General features: G+C 53.6%; 2 protein-coding genes across 7 annotated transcripts in view; both read right to left on the bottom strand.

Annotated features, from left to right (window-relative positions):
• mapk15 (mitogen-activated protein kinase 15) overlaps nt 1-192 on the bottom strand; it is a 159,176-nt gene extending 158,984 nt beyond the window's left edge. For both annotated transcript variants that reach the window (XM_041185156.1, XM_041185157.1), the window contains exon 1: nt 19-192. In XM_041185156.1, coding sequence (XP_041041090.1) covers nt 19-87 — 69 coding nt within the window. In that variant the 5' untranslated portion in view covers nt 88-192. The remainder of the gene's footprint in view (nt 1-18) is intronic.
• A 5,396-nt stretch (nt 193-5,588) lies between these two features.
• Nucleotides 5,589-20,627, bottom strand: part of vps28 (VPS28 subunit of ESCRT-I) — a 47,825-nt gene continuing 32,786 nt past the window's right edge. For all 5 annotated transcript variants that reach the window (XM_041183140.1, XM_041183138.1, XM_041183141.1 and 2 more), the window contains exons 7-10: nt 15,591-15,692; nt 15,408-15,461; nt 8,291-8,382; nt 5,589-6,010 (exon numbers count right to left, since the gene is read on the bottom strand). In XM_041183140.1, the coding sequence (XP_041039074.1) occupies nt 5,890-6,010; nt 8,291-8,382; nt 15,408-15,461; nt 15,591-15,692 (369 nt within the window). In that variant the 3' untranslated portion in view covers nt 5,589-5,889. The remainder of the gene's footprint in view (nt 6,011-8,290; nt 8,383-15,407; nt 15,462-15,590; nt 15,693-20,627) is intronic.

Genomic DNA, 20,627 nt, shown 5'->3' with positions numbered 1-20,627 from the left:
CCCCCCCCCCCCCCTTACCCCTTTTCCCAGCCGTCTCTTCAGTTGATATTTCCGGTTGATGTGATCATCCACCTCGGCCTCACTCATCCTGGATCCTGGATCCTGGATCGGTCCGCGGTCCGTGTCCGTCCCTCACATTCCGGCCCCTGTCCCCCCGGTCACTCTCCCCCTGCCCGTGTCTCTCTCTCTCTCTCTCAGTTTCTCTCCGGGCTCCCCGGTTGTCCTGGTAACGGCGCAGGCCGGAGGTCTGGCGCCTGCGCTCTAGCGCGGGTGTCAAAGGTCAGCCTTGCCCACAGATGGGCACCATGTGACCCGCCCGGAATCTGGCCATTCAGCCCATTATCCCTGTGCTGTCTCTCTGGCCATTCAGCCCATTATCCCTGTGCTGTCTCTCTGGCCATTCAGCCCATTATCCCTGTGCTGTCTCTTTGGCCATTCAGCCCATTATCCCTGTGCTGTCTCTTGGCCATTCAGCCCATTATCCCTGTGCTGTCTCTCTGGCCATTCAGCCCATTATCCCTGTGCTGTCTCTCTGGCCATTCAGCCCATTATCCCTGTGCTGTCTCTCTGGCCATTCAGCCCATTATCCCTGTGCTGTCTCTCTGGCCATTCAGCCCATTATCCCTGTGCTGTCTCTCTGGCCATTCAGCCCATTATCCCTGTGCTGTCTCTCTGGCCATTCAGCCCATTATCCCTGTGCTGTCTCTTTGGCCATTCAGCCCATTATCCCTGTGCTGTCTCTCTGGCCATTCAGCCCATTATCCCTGTGCTGTCTCTCTGGCCATTCAGCCCATTATCCCTGTGCTAGACAGTTGATGCATTGCTTTTAATTTTCCAAAATTCTTCAAAGTCGGTGAAGGTTCCGTTAGTTTGGAACATATTGAACGTAACTCCTTTATTCAAGAAGGGAGGGAGTCAGAAAGTGGGAAACTACCGGCCTGTCAGCCTAACATCTGTCACAGGGAAAACGTTAGAAGCCATTATTAGAGTTGATATAGCAGAGCCATCAGGCAGAGTCAACATGGTTCTGTGAAAGGGAAGTCATGTTACAGGAAGGATGTGATTGCACTGGAGGGGGCGCAGAGGAGATTCACCAGGATGTTGCCTGGGATGAAACATTTAAGTTATGAAGAGAGGTTGGATAGACTTGGGTTGTTTTCATTGGAGCAGAGAAGACTGAGAGGCGACCTGATCGAGGTGTACAAGATAATGAGGGGCATGGACAGGGTGGATAGATTCTTGATTACCAAGGAGGTGAAAGGTTATCGGGGGTAGGCGGGAATGTGGAGTTGAGGTTACATTCAGATCAGCCATGATCTTATTGAATGGCGGAGCAGGCTCGAGGAGCAGAGTGGCCTAATCCTGCTCCTAATTCATATGTTTGTATGTATGTTTGGTCCTGAGTAGGCATTAATAGGAAAATAAAGTTCAGCTCTGTTTGAAAGCAAAAACATGAGACATGAAACATTAGTCGGGGGTGGGGGGGCGGTGCACGGTGGTGGTGGTTTTGTGGGGAGAGACTGAAAATTCAAAATGAATTTAGAGTTCATGGTCTGAAGTTATTGAACTCAGTGTTGAGTTCAGAAGGCTGTAAAGTGCATAATCAGCAATGAGGGGCTGTTCCTCCAGCTTGTGTTAGGATTCACTGGAACACTGTAGCAGGGTAATGTCAGGAATGTGAGCATGACAGCAAGACAGTGAACTGGAATGGCAAGCAACCAGAACGTCAGGGTCATACTTATGGACTGAGCGAAGATGTTCTACAAAGCATTCCCCAGTCTGCGCTTGGTTTCCCCAATGTAGGGACAACCTCATTAAGCGCAGCATATCGGACGCAAAACGTTAACTCTGTTTCTCTACAGATGCTGTCAGACATGCTGAGTTTTTCCAGCATTTTCTGCTGTTATTTCAGATCTCCAGCAACTGCAGTATTTTGCTTTTATTTTAAAGAGTAATAAGGAGTAACAAGCCCAGAGAACCATGGATGACCAGAGATATTCAGGTTACGATGAGAAGGAAGAGAGGCTTTTAGCAGGTACAAGGGAAGCAAATCAGCAGAGGCATTAGTGGAGTACAGGCAGTGCAGGGTGGAGCTTAAGAAAGCAATGAGAGCAAAGAGGGGATATGAGAAAGCTCTGGCTGGTAAAAGTAGGGAAAATCCCAAGATATTCCACATCAACGGGAAGAGGATAACCAGGGAAAGAGTAGGGCCCATAAGGGACCAAGGGGGAAATCGATGGGTGGAGTCAGAGGACATTGCTGGAGTGTTGAATGAATACTTCACATCCGTCTTCACCCAAGAAAATGAGGATGAAGGTATCGAACTCGGGGAGAGAGACTGCAAAATTCTTAAGCAAATTGGTATATGGAGTGACAAGGTATTGGAGGTGTTGGCAGGCTTAAAAGTGGACAAATCTCCAGGTCCGGATGATTTGTGTCCCAGACTGCTGAGGGAGGCAAGGGAGGAGATCACAGGGGCTCTGACACAAATTTTTAATTCCTCTCTGGCCAAGGGGGAGGTGCCAGAGGACTGGAGAACAGCTAATGTGGTTCCGCTATTTAAGAAGGGTTGCAGAGATAAGACAGGGAGCTACAGGCCAGTCTCACGTCAGTGGGAGGGAAACTATTGGAGAAATTTCTGAAGGAGAGCATCTATCTCCACTTGGAGAGGCAAGGTTTGATCAGGGATAGTCAGCATGGCTTTGTCAGAGGGAGATCATGCCTAACAGATTTGATTGAATGTTTTGAGGAGGTAACCAGGTATGTAGATGAGGGTAGTGCAGTTGATGTAGTTTATATGGATTTCAGCAAAGCCTTTGACAAGGTCCCACATGGGAGACTTATAAAGAAGGCAAATGCACATGGGATACAGGGTAATTTGATAAGGTGGATTCAAAATTGGCTTCATTGTAGGAGACAGAGGGTGACGACAGAAGGATGGTTTAGTGATTGGAAGCCAGTGTCCAGTGGCGTACCACAGGGATCTGGGCTGGGTCCCCTATTATTTGTCATTTATATAAACAACATAGATGACTATGTGGGGGGTAGGATTAGGAAGTTTGCGGATAACACAAAAATTGGCCGGGTGGTTAACAGTGATGTTGAGTGTCTTGGGCTACAGGAAGATATAGACGGGATGGTCAAATGGGCAGATAAGTGTCAAATGGAATTTAACCCTGAAAAGTGTGTGTGAGGTAATACACGTTGGAAGGAGTAATTTGACAAGGAAGTATTCAATGAACAGCATGACACCAGGAAGTTCTGAGGAACAAAGGGACCTTGGCCTGTGTGTCCATAGATCTCTGAAGGCAGAGGGGCATGTTAGTGGGGCAATGAAAAAGGCATATGGGACACTTGCCTTTATCAATCGAGGCATAGATTACAAAAGTAGGGAGGTCATGTTGGAGTTTTATAGAACCTTGTTGAGGCCACAGCTAGAGTAGTGTGTGCAGTTCTGGTTGCCACATTATAGGAAGGATGTGATTGCACTGGAGGGGGTGCAGAGGAGATTCACCAGCGTGTTGACTGGGATGAAACATTTAAGTTATGAAGAGAGTTTGGATAGACTTGGGTTGTTTTCGTTGGAGCAGAGAAGACTGAGGGGCTACCTGATTGAGGTGTACAAGATTATGAGGGGCATGGACAGAGTGGATAGGGAGCAGCTGTTCCCCTTAGTTGAAGGGTCAGTCACAAGGGGACATAAGTTCAAGGTGAGGGGCAGGAGGTTTAGGGGGGATTTGAGGAAAAGCTTTTTTACACAGAGGGTGGTGATTGTCTGGAATGCGCTGCCTGGGAGGGTGGTGGAGGCGGGTTGCCTCACATCCTTTAAAAAGTACCTGGATGAGCACTTGGCACATCATAACATTCAAGACTATGGGCCAAGTGCTGGTAAATGGGATTAGGTAGGTAGGTCAGGTGTTTCTCACATGTTGGTGCAGACTTGATGGGCCGAAGGGCCTCTTCTGCACTGTGAGATTCTGTGTCTTGGTCACTGACCCTCCTGCCATTGGAAACAGTTTCTCATTTTTTACTCTATCAAAACCCCTCATGGTTTTGAACACCTCAATTAATATCCCCTTATTCTTCTCAGACCTGAAGATAAGAATTCCAGCTTGTCCAGTCTCTCCAGATCTCTGAAGTCACTATTCCCTGGAAGCATTCTAATAGATCTCCTCTGCACCCTCTGAGATCTTCATATCCTTCCTGAAGAGCACTGCCCAGAATTGGACACAACAGTCCATCTTCTCAAAGGCAACTGGGGATGGGCAATAAACGCTGGCCTTGCAGTGACGCCCACACTCCATAAACAAATAAAAAGCTATGGCCGAACCATTGGTACATAATTTAGCAAACCTTCCTTGGTTTGGTGCTCTATGCCTCTATTTATAAAGCTGAGGATCCCATATGGCTTTTTTTTAAACGGCCTCCTCATCTTGTCCTGTCATCTTCAATGATCTGTGTACATACAGCATCACTTCTCTCTCTGCATTCTCCTTAAAATTGTAATTGTTCAAATTCTCTGTCCTCATTCCTCCCATCAAACTTCATCACAATGACCTGTGTTTCTCAGCTACTCTCACAAACCAGGCAGGTGACTTGACATTAAATTCCATTACCACCACTGAATCCCCCACTATCAACATCCTGGGGATTACCATTAACCAGAAACTGAACTGGACTAGCCACATAAATACTGTGGCTACAAGAGATCAGAGGCTGGGAATCCTGCAATGAGTAACTCACCTCCTGACTCCCCAAAGCCTGCCCACCATCTACAAGGCAAAAGTCAGGAGTGTGATGGAATACTCCCCACTTGCCTGGATGAGTGCAGCTCCAACAACACTCAAGAAGCTTGACACCATCCAGGACAAAGCAGCCCACTTGATTGGCACCCCATCCACAAACATTCACTCCCTCCACCACTGACGCACAGTAGCAGCAGTGTGTACCATCTACAAGATACACTGCAGGAATTCAACAAGGCTTCTTAGACAGCACCATCCAAACCCATGACCACTACCATTTAGAAGGACAAGGGCAGCAGATAGATGGGAACACCACCACCTGGAAGATCCCCTCCAAGTCACTCACCATCCTGACTTGGAAATATATCACCATTCCTTCACTGTCGCTGGGTCAAAATCCTGGAACTCCCTCCCTAACAGCACTGTGGGTGTACCTACACCACATGGACAGCAGGGGTTCAAGAAGGCAGCTCACCACCACCTTCTCAAGGGCAATTAGGGATGGGCAATAAATGCTGGCCCAGTCAGCGAAGCCTACACCCCGTGAATGAATTTTAAAAATCCTGAGGTATTTCAGAGGTGTCCCTCCTGGAATTTTGAAATCTCTTACATGAATTAATCAGCGAATCAGAATGCTTAAGCAACAAATTCATTTTTGTGTACCTGAGCCTTTGTTGTCCAATAGAAACTGACTAGCCAAGTAATTGTGACGCTGTTTAAGTGAAAGCTAATTTTAGCAAAAATCACCTTGACAGCAAGCAGTTAAATACACTTCACACAGATATTTACTGAACAAACATCAGTGGCTTTCAGAATGGGACAACCCAAAAACCATACCGAGAATGAGAATTAGCTTCCATTTTATTCAGAGAAATCAAAGCAATCATACAAAGGCCAGAAAAAAACATGGCAGATCTATCTTACAGCCGATACTATACCTACACCAAGACAGAGAGACATGAACACCTTGCATTCCTTGTGGAAAACAGGAATCACAGAAAGAGGAAGGAGGTGTATGTGAGGGAATTCCACTCGGTAGTTTGAAAAGATCAGATGGTTGGAGGATCTCAGGAACTATCAGAGTGTGAATGTGAAAGGAGAATCCACTGGGGTGTTTCCAGGGCTGCACTCCACGAGAAGCTCTTTATGAAGAATGCAGAAACCTGTTGAATGAGTTATAGGCAGACTCCAAGTCAAACAGCATCTGACGCACTTGGGTATCGTCCAATTCATCTGAGGCTGACATTCCACTGAGCTTCTGTAGCCTGTAGAACACCACAACACTGCAGCAAACCAAGTGACCACATCCAAACAACAGAGAAATCCCCCCTCTTCCTCTGTATAACTATAGTGAGTCAGTGCTCATTCAGCATTGGGGTTAACACCATAGAACTCTCCTCCACCCCCAGTAGCTAGCTTTCCCTCTCCACTATCCTTGTCTCCCCATAGCCCTGTATCAATCCCAAACTAATCCCACTGCCCCACTCTCTCCCCATAGCCCTGTATCAATCCCAAACTAATCCCACTGCCCCACTCTCTCCCCATAGCCCTGTATCAATCCCAAACTAATCCCACTGCCTCAATCTCTCCCCATAGCCCTGTATCAATCCCAAACTAATCCCACTGCCCCACTCTCTCCCCATAGCCCTGTATCAATCCCAAACTAATCCCACTGCTTCACTCTCTCCCCATAGCCCTGTATCAATCCCAAACTAATCCCACTGCCCTGCTCTCTCCCCATAGCCCTGTATCAATCCCCAAACTAATCCCACTGCCCCACTCTCTCCCCATAGCCCTGTATCAATCCCCAAACTAATCCCACTGTCCCACTCTCTCCCCATAGCCCTGTATCAATCCCAAACTAATCCCACTGCCCCACACTCTCCCCATAGCCCTGTATCAGTCCCCAAACTAATCCCACTGCCCCACTCTCTCCCCATAGCCCTGTATCAATCCCCAAACTAATCCCACTGCCCCACTCTCTCCCCATAGCCCTGTATCAGTCCCCAAACTAATCCCACTGCCCCACTCTCTCCCCATAGCCCTGTATCAATCCCAAACTAATCCCACTGCCCCACTCTCTCCCCATAGCCCTGTATCAATCCCAAACTAATCCCACTGCCTCAATCTCTCCCCATAGCCCTGTATCAATCCCAAACTAATCCCACTGCCCCACTCTCTCCCCATAGCCCTGTCACAATCCATAATAATCCCACTGCCCCGCTCTCTCTCCATAGCCCTGTATCAATCCCCAAACTAATCCCACTGTCCCGCTCTCTCCCCATAGCCCTGTATCAATCCCCAAACTAATCCCACTGTCCCGCTCTTTCCCCATAGCCCTGCATCAATCCCAATCTAATCCCACTGCCCCACTCTCTCCCCATAGCCCTGTATCAATCCCCAAACTAATCCCACTGCCCCGCTGTCCCGCTCTCTCCCCATAGCCCTGTATCAATCCCCAAACTAATCCCACTGCCCCACTCTCTCCCCATAGCCCTGTATCGATCCCCAAACTAATCCCACTGCCCCACTCTCTCCCCATAGCGCTGTATCAATCCCCAAACTAATCCCACTGCCCCACTCTCTCCCCATAGCCCTGTATCAATCCCCAAACTAATCTCACTGTCCCACTCTCTCCCCATAGCCCTGTATCAATCCCAAACTAATCCCACTGCCTCACTCTCTCCCCATAGCCCTGTATCAATCCCAAACTAATCCCACTGCCTCACTCTCTCCCCATAGCCCTGTATCAATCCAAAATAATCCCACTGCCCCGCTCTCTCCCCATAGCCCTGTATCAATCCCCAAACTAATCCCACTGCCCCGCTCTCTCCCCATAGCCCTGTATCAATCCCCAAACTAATCCCACTGTCCCGCTCTTTCCCCATAGCCCTGTATCAATCCCAATCTAATCCCACTGCCCCACTCTCTCCCCATAGCCCTGTATCAATCCCCAAACTCATCCCACTGCCCCACTCTCTCCCCATAGCCCTGTATCAATCCAAAATAATCCCACTGACCCACTCTCTCCCCATAGCCCTGTATCAATCTCAAACTAATCCCACTGCCCCGCTGTCCCACTCTCTTCCCATAGCCCTGTATCAATCCCCAAACTAATCCCACTGCCCTGCTCTCTCCCCATAGCCCTGTATCAATCCCCAAACTAATCCCACTGCCCCACTCTCTCCCCATAGCCCTGTATCAATCCCCAAACTAATCCCACTGTCCCGCTCTCTCCCCATAGCCCTGTATCAATCTCAAACTAATCCCACTGCCCCACTCTCTCCCCATAGCCCTGTATCAATCCCAAACTAATCCCACTGCCCTGCTCTCTCCCCATAGCCTGGATCAATCCCCAAACTAATCCCACTGCCCCACTCTCTCCCCATAGCCCTGTATCAATCCCAAACTAATCCCACTGCCCCACTCTCTCCCCATAGCCCTGTATCAATCCCAATCTAATCCCACTGCCCCACTCTCTCCCCATAGCCCTGTATCAATCCGAAACTAATCCCACTGCCACAGGGATTCACTCCAAAACTCACCACTGATCGACTCTCTCCTTTCCCTCAAAATCCGTTGGCAGATTACTCATTCGATTCATCGTCTCCATGAGCTCCCGGAGATCAGGCTGGATCTGGGGAAGGTGTTAAATTTAGGCTGAATGCTGTGCTGTCCACAGGTAACAGAATGGGCACATTGAATGCACTATCCAATTCCATCAACATCATTCTGAATTACCCACTCTTTATTTGGCTATCACCATTGCTGCGACACATGGTCACACCTGTAGCTGGATAGAACCACAGTTACTGCTGATCAGTGGAGGCCACACCTGCAGCAGCAACACTAACACTTGACACTGACTTTCATGGGATTTCAGAGGCCCCTCTACATCCTATTCACCAATTTATTAAAGTTGACAAACCATTTTAAAAGACATAGCCTGAAACTGCCAAATGGCATGTAATCTGTAAAATTCCCAGACCAAACTACAATGTAACTCTGACTGACCTGAGCCACTGATTCCTTCGTTCCAGTCAGATTCTGTGGCCTTCAGAAGGCACAGCCTCAGCTTAGCAGCAGAATAATACATTGTTCACATCAGATTATTCCTGTCACCACAGAGCATCTACTGGGGGGGGCAATGGCCTAGTGGTAATATCACTCAGCTAGTAAGCCAGAGGCCCAGGCTCATGCTCTGGGTCATGCATTCAAACCTCTTCATGGTATGGCAGCTGGTGGAATTTAAATTCAACTAATAAATCTGTAATTAAAACTTGTCTCAGTAATGGTGACTATGAATGCGGAGGAGATTTACCAGAATGGTTCCAGTCATGAGGGAATTTAGTTACAAGGTTAGGTTCGAGAAGCAGAACCAAGACTAAATTCCTTGCGGAGGGTTTAAACTACTTTGGGAGGGGGATGAGGACCTGAGAGTAGATTCAGTTGGGACAAAATCAGAAATGAAATGGAAGTAGAAAATTGCTGGATGAGTCTGGAGGGCAGAGGTTGAAAAATAAAAGAATTTGGCAGCACTCAAAGTAACTCCAGGAGAGTTACCTGGACACTGCTTCAGGAGGCAGCCACACCCCTTAGATTAATTGCATCAAATTTGGATCGTGGTCAGGGACAGGAGGGTGTGACTGCAAGTGAGGTAGGTATGGGGATCCAGAATTTAGCTTTGGAGAAGCCTCAGCCAGTGCCCTTGTCCAATAGGTATGAGGTTCTTGCTCCCATTGTGGACGAGGCCACAGACTGCAGGATGAGCGAACTGACCACAGCACCGTGGTACAGAGCGCCATTCAAATGGAGGGAGAAATGAGAAATGTAGTAGGAATAGGGGATAGCATAGTTAGGGGAATAGATACTGTTCTTTGCAGCAAAGACAAAGTGTCCTGAAGGTAGGCCAGAGGATTGGGGATTTTTTTTAGGAACCAGCAGCAGATGACTAAAAAGCTAATAAAGAGGGAGAAAATTGATTATGAAAGTAAACTAGCAAGAAATATAAAAACAAACAGCAAGATCCTCTATAGGTATATAAATAGAGAGTGGCCAGAGTGACCATGGGACCCTTGGAGGATGTGAGTGGAGAACTGATAACGGGAAACAGGGAAATGGCAGATAATTTAAACCAATATTTTGCATTGGTCTTCATGGTGAAGGACATTATAAACATCCCAAAGATATCAGATAAGCGAGGAGTTAATGGGAGGAAAGATCTTGTAACTGTCTCTATCACAAGGGACAAAGTATTTGACAAACTAATGGGACTAAAGGCAGACAAGTCACCAGGACCTGATGACCTGCACCCAAGGATTTTAAAGGAAGTGGCTGCAGGGATAGTGGGGACATTGGTCAAAATATTCCAGAACTCACTGGATTCCAGGAGAGTCCCAGGAAATTGGAAAACCGTTAATGTGATGCCTCTGTTCAAGGGAGGGAGACAAAAAGCAGGAAACTATAGGCCAGTCAGCCTAACATCTGTTGTTGGGAGAATGCTGGAGTTCATTATTAGGGAAGAAATAGCAGGCCATTTAGCAAAGCTTAACACAATCAAACAGAGTCAACATGGTTTTGAAAAGGGAAATCAGGATTGACAAATTTGCTAGAGTTCTTTGAGGATATAACAAGCAGAGTTGATAAAGGGGAATCAGCAGGCATTCGATAAGGTGCCACATAAAAGGGTATTGCACAAGATAGGATCTCATGGTATTGGGGATAATGTATTAGCATGGATTGAGGATTGGTTAAGACACAGAAGACAGTCAGTCAGCATTAATAGGTTTTTTTCAGGTTAGAAAGATGTAACTAGTGGAGTGCCACAAGGATCAATCCTAGGGCCTCAATTATTTACCATCTTTATTAATGACTTGGAGGAGGGGGCAAAGTGTAATGTATCCAAATTTGCTGACGATACAAAAATAGGTGGGAGGGAATGTTGTGATGGGGACATAAGGAATCTGCAAGGGGATATAGGCAGGTTGAGTGAGTGGGAGAAAACTTGGCAGACGGAGTTTAATGTAGGAAAGTGTGAGGTCATGCACTTTAGTAGGAAGAATCAAAAGACAGACTATTATTTAAATGGAGAAAGGCTCCAAAAAATGCAGCACGGAGGGATCTGGGTGTTCGTGTGCATGGAACACAAAAGGTTAGCATGTAGGTGCAGCAAGTAATTAAGGCAGCAAATGGAATTTTGGCCTGTATTGCTAGGAGGCTGGAGTTTAAAAATAGGGAAGTCTTGTTAGAGCTGTCCAGGGTGTTGGTGAGGCTGCACCTGGAGAACTGTGAGCAGTTTTGGTTCCTGTATTTTAGGAAAGATGTACTGGCTTTGGAGGCAGTTTAAAAGAGATTCACTAGGCTGATTCCTGGGATGAAGGGGTTGACTTATCAAGAACAGCTAAACAGGTTAGGCCTTTATTCATTAGCATTTAGGAGAATGAAGGGTGATCTTATTGAAACGTACAAGGTACTGAGGGAGCTTGACAGGGTCGATGTTGAGAAGGTGTTCCCACTAGTAGGACAGCTAAAAAAGAAAGAAGGAGGGAGAAGGTTAAGTATGAGGGTAAACTAGCCAGTAATCTAAAAGAAGATTGCAAGAGTTTTTTTTAGATATATAAAGGGTAAGAGAGAGGGAAAAGTGGACATTGGGCCGCTGGAAAATGACGCTGGAGAAGTAGTAGTGGGGAACAAAGAAATGGCGGAGGAATTGAATAGGTACTTTGTGTCAGTCTTCACAGTGGAAGACATGAGTGACATCCCCAAAGTTCAAGAGAGTCGGGGGGGCAGAGATGAGAATGGTGGCCATTACCAAGGAGAAGGTGCTAGGAAAACTCAAAGGTCTGAAGGTGGATAAATCACCTGGACCAGATAGATTACACCCCAGAGTTCTGAAGGAGATAGCTGAAGAGATAGTGGAGGCGTGAGTGGTGATCTTTCAGGAATCACTGGAATCATGGAGGATCCACACAGCCCCCGGCCCCCGGACAGTGTACACAGTCCCCGGCCCCCGCACAGCGAACACAGCCCCCGCACAGTGTACACAGCCCCCGGCCCCAGCACAGTGTACACAGCCTCCGGCCCCCGCACAGCGTACACAGCCCCCGGACCCCGCACAGCTTACACAGCCCCCGGACCCCGCACAGCGTACACAGCCCCCGCACAGTGTACACGGCCCCCGGACCCCGCACAGCGTACACAGACCACAGACCCCGCACAGCGTACACAGCCCCCGGACCCCGCACAGCGTACACAGCCCCCGCACAGCGTACACAGCCCCCGCGCAGCGTACACAGCCCCCGCGCAGCGTACACAGCCCCCGCGCAGCGTACACAGCCCCCGCACAGCGTACACAGCCCCCGCACAGCGTACACAGCCCCCGCACAGCGTACACAGCCCCCGCACAGCGTACACAGCCCCCGGCCCCCGCACAGCGTACACGGCCCCCGCACAGCGTACACAGACCCCGCACAGCGTACACAGCCCCCAGCCCCCGCACAGCATACACAGCCCCCGCACAGCGTACACAGCCCCTGCACAGCGTACACAGCCCCCGCACAGCGTACACAGCCCCCGCACAGCGTACACAGCCCCCGCACAGCGTACACAGACCCCGCACAGCGTACACAGACCCCGGCCCCCGCACAGCGTACACAGCCCCCGCACAGCGTACACAGCCCCCGGCCCCCGCACAGCGTACACAGCCCCCGCACAGCGTACACAGCCCCCGCACAGTGTACACAGCCCCCGCACAGCGTACACAGCCCCCAGCCCCCGCACAGCGTACACAGACCCCGCACAGCGTACACAGCCCCCAGCCCCCGCACAGCCTACACAGACCCCGCACGGCGTACACAGCCCCCGCACGGCGTACACAGCCCCCACACGGTGTATACGGCCCCTGGCCCCCGCACGGCGTACACAGCCCCCGCACGGCGTATACAGCCCCCGGCCCCCGCACAGTGTACACAGCCCTCTCGGGATGGCCCTGCCTCCACACTTGCCTATTCCAATGCACTCTTGGTCAATATTCCATGCTCTATTCTTCACAAGCTTGAGGTCATCAAAAACTCTGTCTGTTTCCTAACTTATCCTAAGCTCTGTTCATGATTCACCCCTGTGCTTTCTGATCTACCCTGGCTCCTGGTTAAGCAGCGTCATGATTTTAAGTTCTTATCCTTGTTTTCAAATCCCTCCATGACCTTGCCCCTTCCTATCTCTGTAACTTCCTCCACCCCTCAGCTCTCAGAGATATCTGTGCTCTTCTAATTCTGGCCTCTCGAGCATCCCTCATTTTAATCATTATACCTTCAGCTGCCTAGGCTACAAGGTTTGGAATGCCCTCCTTACACCTCTCTACCTCTTTCCTTATCTTCGAAACTCCTCAAAACATCCCAATGTGACCAGGATTTGGATTATCAGGTCTAATATCTGCTTATGTGGCTTGGTGTCAAAATGTGTTTTATACTGCTGCTGTTTTGTAGTGCAGTTTGGGATGTTTCATTGTGATAAAGGTGCTGTATAAACTCTAACCTCTCCACTTGAAAATCTACAGCTCGGAAACACCAGCTTTCTGGAAATACTTTGAGCCGATCCGAGCAACTGGCAGCATCAATTTAATACAGCGAGTGCTCTGGAGATGGAAACATGAAAGATACAGCATTTGACAGAAAAACTATTTATCCCAGCCTCCGCATTCAAAGGATCATCCTCCGCCATTTCCGCCAACTCCAGCATGATGCCACCACCAAACACATCTTCCCTTCATCCCCCCTATCGGCATTCCGTAGGGATCGCTCCCTCCGGGACACCCTGGTCCACTCCTCCATCACCCCCTACTCCTCAACCCTCACCTATGGCACCACCCCATGCCCACGCAGAAGATGTAACACTTGCCCCTTCATTTCCTCTCTCCTCACCGTCCAAGGCCCAAACACTCCTTTCAAGTGAGGCAGAATTTCACTTGCATTTCCCCCAACTTAGTCTACTGTATTCGTTGCTCCCAATGTGGTCTCCTCTACATTGGAGAGACCAAACGTAAACTGGGCGACTGCTTTGCAGAACACCTGCGGTCTGTCCGCAAGAATGACCCAAACCTCCCTATCGCTTGCCATTTTAACACTCCACCCTGCTCTCTTGCCCACATGTCTGTCCTTGGCCTGCTGCATTGTTCCAGTGAAGCCCAACGCAAACTGGAGGAACAACACCTCATCTTCCGACTAGGCACTTTACAGCCTTCCGGACTGAATATTGAATTCAACAACTTTAGGTCGTGAGCTCCCTCCCCCATCCCCACCCCCTTTCTGTTTCCCCCTTCCTTTTTTTTTCCAATAAATTATATAGATTTTCCTTTTCCCACCTATTTCCATTATTTTTAAAAACATTTTTTAAAATCTTTTATGCTCTCCCCACCCCCACTAGAGCTATACCTTGAGTGCCCTGCCACCCATTCTTAATTAGCACATTCGTTTAGATAATATCACCAACTTTAACTTTAACACCTGTGTGTTCTTTTGTTTTATTGTGGTTGACATCTTTTGATGATCTGCTTCTATCACTGCTTGTTTGTCCCTACAACCACACCAACCCCCTCCACTTCTCTCTCTCACTCTCTCTCTCTGCCCCCCCCCCCCCAAAAACACACACCTTAAACCAGCTTATATTTCAACTCTTTCTTGGACTCGAACTCAAGTTCTGTCGAAGGGTCATGAGGACTCGAAACGTCAACTCTTTTCTCCTCCGCCGATGCTGCCAGACCTGCTGAGTTTTTCCAGGTAATTCTGTTTTTGTTTTTGTTTTGTAACTATTTATAGTGTTGCTTTCCAAGGATTTATCACTGTTTAATGCTTCAAGTAAGTATTTACCTCCACGTTTATATCCAGTTCACAGACTGTGGCTAGGCATTCTAATGTCAATGTATAATCCAGAAAATACTCCAATCCAGAAATGAATTGTTCCCAAGTATTCCAGCACTGCCGGGCTGAGGGAGGCACAGGGCAGTGACGGGCGGAGGGAGGCACAGGGCAGTGACGGGCTGAGGGAGGCACAGGGCAGTGACGGGCGGAGGGAGGCACAGGGCAGTGACGGGCGGAGGGAGGCACAGGGCAGTGACGGGCGGAGGGAGGCACAGGGCAGTGACGGGCGGAGGGAGGCACAGGGCAGTGACGGGCGGAGGGAGGCACAGGGTAGTGACGGGCGGAGGGAGGCACAGGGCAGTGACGGGCGGAGGGAGGCACAGGGCAGTGACGGGCGGAGGGAGGCACAGGGCAGTGACGGGCGGAGGGAGGCACAGGGCAGTGACGGGCGGAGGGAGGCACAGGGCAGTGACGGGCGGAGGGAGGCACAGGGCAGTGCTGGGGCACCTCCGGGGAGTTGGGGGGGGTGGGGGGGGGAAAACAGTGTATTCGCAATATTCACAGAGACTTTTCTCAGCATTAACAATGTTGTCTATTTCAGTACTGGCTATAAACCTGGACATACCTCTCAGTCCTGCTGCCAACAACCAAATGCCCTCTCGCACCCTGAACCTGTAGCCCTCTAACCCTGTGCCCTACCATCTTAGTGTAACTCTGGTGTCCTGGCTTCACTTTCTCATGACGATGTCGTTCAGAAAATACCCACTAACCTCCCAACATACCTCGTCCATCAACAACAGCTCCTTACCTCATCCATGGCTCGGATCTCGAGACGCAGTTTATCCATGACAGTAATGAAGAGCTACGGAGATAGGGAAATACACCGAGTCAGTGTGAATGCAGAGAGAGAGAGAGAGAGCGCGCGCGATAGGGACAGAGTGTTACTGGTCACTCCCTTGCTGGAGTGACCTCTGGCCAAGGTCAGCCTCACCGACACAATATCTGCAATGCAGCGATTCAGATTTCCCTTGTCATCCTTGATTGTGATCGGACGATCCTCCTTAATCCTTTCCATCGCCAACGGACAATCCAACTGCAAAACAGATCAAAACATTAAACCAGTCCTGAAACCCCCAGTCCAAATTCCATCAACTGCCCCCTCCCGCTGCACCCAGAACCCCCAAACCCACCCCAACCCTTCTCCCCGCACCCAGAGCCCCACACCCACCAGAACCCCCAAACCCACCCCAACCCCTCTCCCAGCACCCAGAACCCCCAAACCCACCCCAAACCTTCTCCCCGCACCCAGAACCCCACCCCCACCAGAACCCCCAAACCCACCCCAACCCCTCTCCCCGCACCCAGAACCCCCAAACCCACCCCAACCCCTCTCCCCGCACCCAGAGCCCCACCCCCACCAGAACCCCCAAACCCACCCCAACCCCTCTCCCCGCACCCAGAACCCCCAAATCCACCCCAACCCCTCTCCCCGCACCCAGAGCCCCACCCCCACCAGAACCCCCAAACCCACCCCAACCCCTCTCCCCGCACCCAGAACCCCCAAACCCACCCCAACCCCTCTCCCCGCACCCAGAACCCCCAAACCCACCCCAACCCCTCTCCCCGCACCCAGAACCCCACCCCCACCAGAACCCCCAAACCCACCCCAACCCCTCTCCCCGCACCCAGAACCCCCAAACCCACCCCAACCCCTCTGCCCGCACCCAGAACCCCACCCCCACCAGAACCCCCAAACCCACCCCAACCCCTCTCCCCGCACCCAGAACCCCCAAACCCACCCCAAACCTTCTCCCCGCACCCAGAACCCCACCCCCACCAGAACCCCCAAACCCACCCCAACCCCTCTCCCCGCACCCAGAACCCCCAAACCCACCCCAACCCCTCTCCCCGCACCCAGAACCCCCAAATCCACCCCAACCCCTCTCCCCGCACCCAGAGCCCCACCCCCACCAGAACCCCCAAACCCACCCCAACCCCTCTCCCCGCACCCAGAACCCCCAAACCCACCCCAACCCCTCTCCCTGCACCCAGAGCCCCACCCCCACCAGAACCCCCAAACCCACCCCAACCCCTCTCCCCACACCCAGAGCCCCCAAACCCACCCCAACCCCTCTCCCTGCACCCAGAGCCCCACCCCCACCAGAACCCCCAAACCCACCCCAACCCCTCTCCCCGCACCCAGAGCCCCCAACCCCACCCCAACCCCTCTCCCCGCACACAGAGCCCCACCCCCACCAGAACCCCCAAACCCACCCCAACCCCTCTCCCCGCACCCAGAGCCCCACCCCCACCAGAACCCCCAAACCCACCCCAACCCCTCTCCCCGCACCCAGAACACCATCCCCACCCCCACCAGAACCCCAAAACCCACCCCAAACCCTCTCCGTGCACCCAGAACCCCCAAACCCACCCCAACCCCTCTCCCCGCACCCAGAACCCCAACCACACCCCCACCAGAACCCCCAAACCCACCCCAAACCTTCTCCCCGCACCCAGAACCCCCAAACCCACCCCAAACCTTCTCCCCGCACCCAGAACCCCCAAACCCACCCCAACCCCTCTCCCCGCACCCAGAACCCCCAAACCCACCCCAACCCCTCTCCCCGCACCCAGAACCCCCAAACCCACCCCCACCGGAACCCCCAAACTCACCCCAACCCCTCTCCCCGCACCCAGAGCCCCAACCACACCCCCACCAGAACCCCCAAACCCACCCCAACCCCTCTCCCCGCACCCAGAACCCCCAAACCTACCCCAACCCCTCTCCCCGCACCCAGAACACCCAAACCCACCCCAACCCCTCTCCCCGCACACAGAACCCCCAAAACCCACCCCAACCCCTCTCCCCGCACCCAGAACCCCAACCACACCCCCACCAGAACCCCCAAACCCACCCCAAACCTTCTCCCCGCACCCAGAACCCCCAAACCCACCCCAAACCTTCTCCCCGCACCCAGAACCCCAAACCCACCCCAACCCCTCTCCCCGCACCCAGAACCCCCAAACCCACCCCAACCCCTCTCCCCGCACCCAGAACCCCCAAACCCACCCCCACCGGAACCCCCAAACTCACCCCAACCCCTCTCCCCGCACCCAGAGCCCCACCCCCACCAGAACCCCCAAACCCACCCCAACCCCTCTCCCCGCACCCAGAACCCCAACCCCACCCCAACCCCTCTCCCCGCACCCAGAGCCCCACCCCCACCAGAACCCCCAAACCCACCCCAACCCCTCTCCCCGCACCCAGAGCCCCCAACCCCACCCCAACCCCTCTCCCCGCACCCAGAACCCCAACTCCACCCAACCCCTCTCCCCGCACCCAGAACCCCAACCCCACCCCTACACCTCTCCCCGCACCCAGAACCCCAACCCCACCCCAACCCCTCTCCCCGCACCCAGAGCCCCAACCCCACCCCAACCCCTCTCCCCGCACCCAGAACCCCAACCCCACCAGAACCCCCAAACCCACCCCAACCCCTCTCCCCGCACCCAGAACCCCCAAACCCACCCCAACCCCTCTCCCTGCACCCAGAGCCCCACCCCCACCAGAACCCCAAACCCACCCCAACCCCTCTCCCCGCACCCAGAACCCCAACCCCACCCCAACCCCTCTCCCCGCACCCAGAGCCCCACCCCCACCAGAACCCCCAAACCCACCCCAACCCCTCTCCCCGCACCCAGAGCCCCCAACCCCACCCCAACCCCTCTCCCCGCACCCAGAACCCCAACCCCACCCCAACCCCTCTCCCCGCACCCAGAACCCCAACCCCACCCCAACCCCTCTCCCCGCACCCAGAGCCCCACCCCCACCCCAACCCCTCTCCCCGCACCCAGAACCCCCAAACCCACCCCAAACCTTCTCCCCCGCACCCAGAACCCCAACCCCACCCCAACCCCTCTCCCCGCACCCAGAGCCCCAACCCCACCCCAACCCCTCTCCCCGCACCCAGAACCCCAACCCCACCAGAACCCCCAAACCCACCCCAACCCCTCTCCCCGCACCCAGAACCCCCAAACCCACCCCAACCCCTCTCCCCGCACCCAGAACCCCAACCCCACCCCCACCAGAACCCCCTCCCCCACCCCAACCCCTCTCCCCGCACCCAGAACACCATCCCCACCCCCACCAGAACCCCCAAACACACCCCAACCCCTCTCCCCGCACCCAGAACCCCCAAACCCACCCCAACCCCGCTCCCCGCACCCAGAACCCCCAAACCCACCCCAACCCCTCTCCCCGCACCCAGAGCCCCACCCCCACCCCCACCAGAACCCCCAAACCCACCCCAACCCCTCTCCCCGGACCCAGAGTCCCACCCCCACCAGAACCCCCAAACCCACCCCAACCCCTCTCCCCGCACCCAGAGCCCCACCCCCACCAGAACCCCCAAACCCACCCCAACCCCTCTCCCCACACCCAGAACCCCAACCCCACCCCAACCCCTCTCCCCGCACCCAGAACCCCAACCCCACCCCAACCCCTCTCCCCGCACCCAGAACCCCAACCCCACCCCCACCAGAACCCCATCCCCACCCCAACCCCTCTCCCCGCACCCAGAACCCCAACCCCACCCCCACCAGAACCCCCAAACCCACCCCAACCCCTCTCTCCGCACCCAAAACCCCCAAACCCACCCCAACCCCTCTCCCCACACCTAGAGCCCCAACCCCACCCCAACCCCTTCTCCCCGCACCCAGAACCCCAACCCCACCCCAACCCCTCACCCCGCAACCAGAACCCCAACCCCACCCCAACCCCTCTCCCCGCACCTGGAACCCCAACCCCACCCCAACCCCTCTCCCCGCACCCAGAACCCCAACCCCACCCCCACCAGAACACCAAACACATCCCAACGTCTCCACCACCAGAACCCCAAACCCACCCCAACCCCTCTCCCTGCACCCAGAGCCCCACCCCCACCAGAACCCCCAAAACCACCCCAACCCCTCTCCCCACACCCAGAACCACACCCCAACCAGAACCCCAAAACCACCCCAACCAGAACCCCAAACCCACCCCCAACAGATCCCCAAACCCACCCCAACCAGAACACCAAACCCACACCCAACAGAACGCCAAACCCACCCCAACCAGAACCACAACCCCACCCCAACCAGAACCCCAAACCCACCCCAACCCCTCTCCCCGCACCCAGAACCCCAAACCCACCCCAACCAGAACCCCAACCCCACCCCCACCAGAACCCCCAAACCCACCCCCACCAGAACCCCAACCCCACCCCCACCAGAACCCCCAAACCCACCCCCACCAGAACCCCCAAACCCACCCCCACCAGAACCCCAAACCCACACCCAACAGAACGCCAAACCCACCCCAACCAGAACCACAACCCCACCCCAACCAGAACCCCAAACCCACCCCAACCCCTCTCCCCGCACCCAGAACCCCAAACCCACCCCAACCAGAACCCCAACCCCACCCCCACCAGAACCCCCAAACCCACCCCCACCAGAACCCCAACCCCACCCCCACCAGAACCCCCAAAACCACCCCAACCCCTCTCCCCACACCCAGAGCCCCACCCCCACCCCCACCAGAACCCCCAAACCCACCCCAACCCCTCTCCCCGCACCCAGAACCCCAACCCCACCCCCACCAGAACCCCAAACACATCCCAACGTCTCCACCACCAGAACACCAAACTCACCCCCACCAGAACACCAAACACATCCTAACCAGAACCCCACACCCACCCCAATCAGAACCCCACACCCACACCAACCAGAGCCCCACACCCACCCCCACCCCAACCAGAGCCTCACACCCACCCCAACCAGAGCCCCACACCCACCCCAACCAGAGCCCCACACCCACCCCAACCAGAGCCCCACACCCACCCCAACCAGAGCCCCAACCCCACCCCCACCAGAACACCAAACACATCCCAACGTCTCCACCACCAAAACACCAAACCCACCACAACCAGAACCCCAAACCCACCCCAACCAGAACCCCAAACCCACCCCAACCAGAACCCCAAACCCA

Source organism: Carcharodon carcharias, chromosome 3 (genome assembly GCF_017639515.1).
Source record: "Carcharodon carcharias isolate sCarCar2 chromosome 3, sCarCar2.pri, whole genome shotgun sequence".
NCBI classification, from domain to species: Eukaryota; Metazoa; Chordata; class Chondrichthyes; order Lamniformes; family Lamnidae; genus Carcharodon; species Carcharodon carcharias.
Note: the sequence above shows the minus strand (reverse complement) of the source record. Positions and strands in the feature narration are given on the sequence as shown.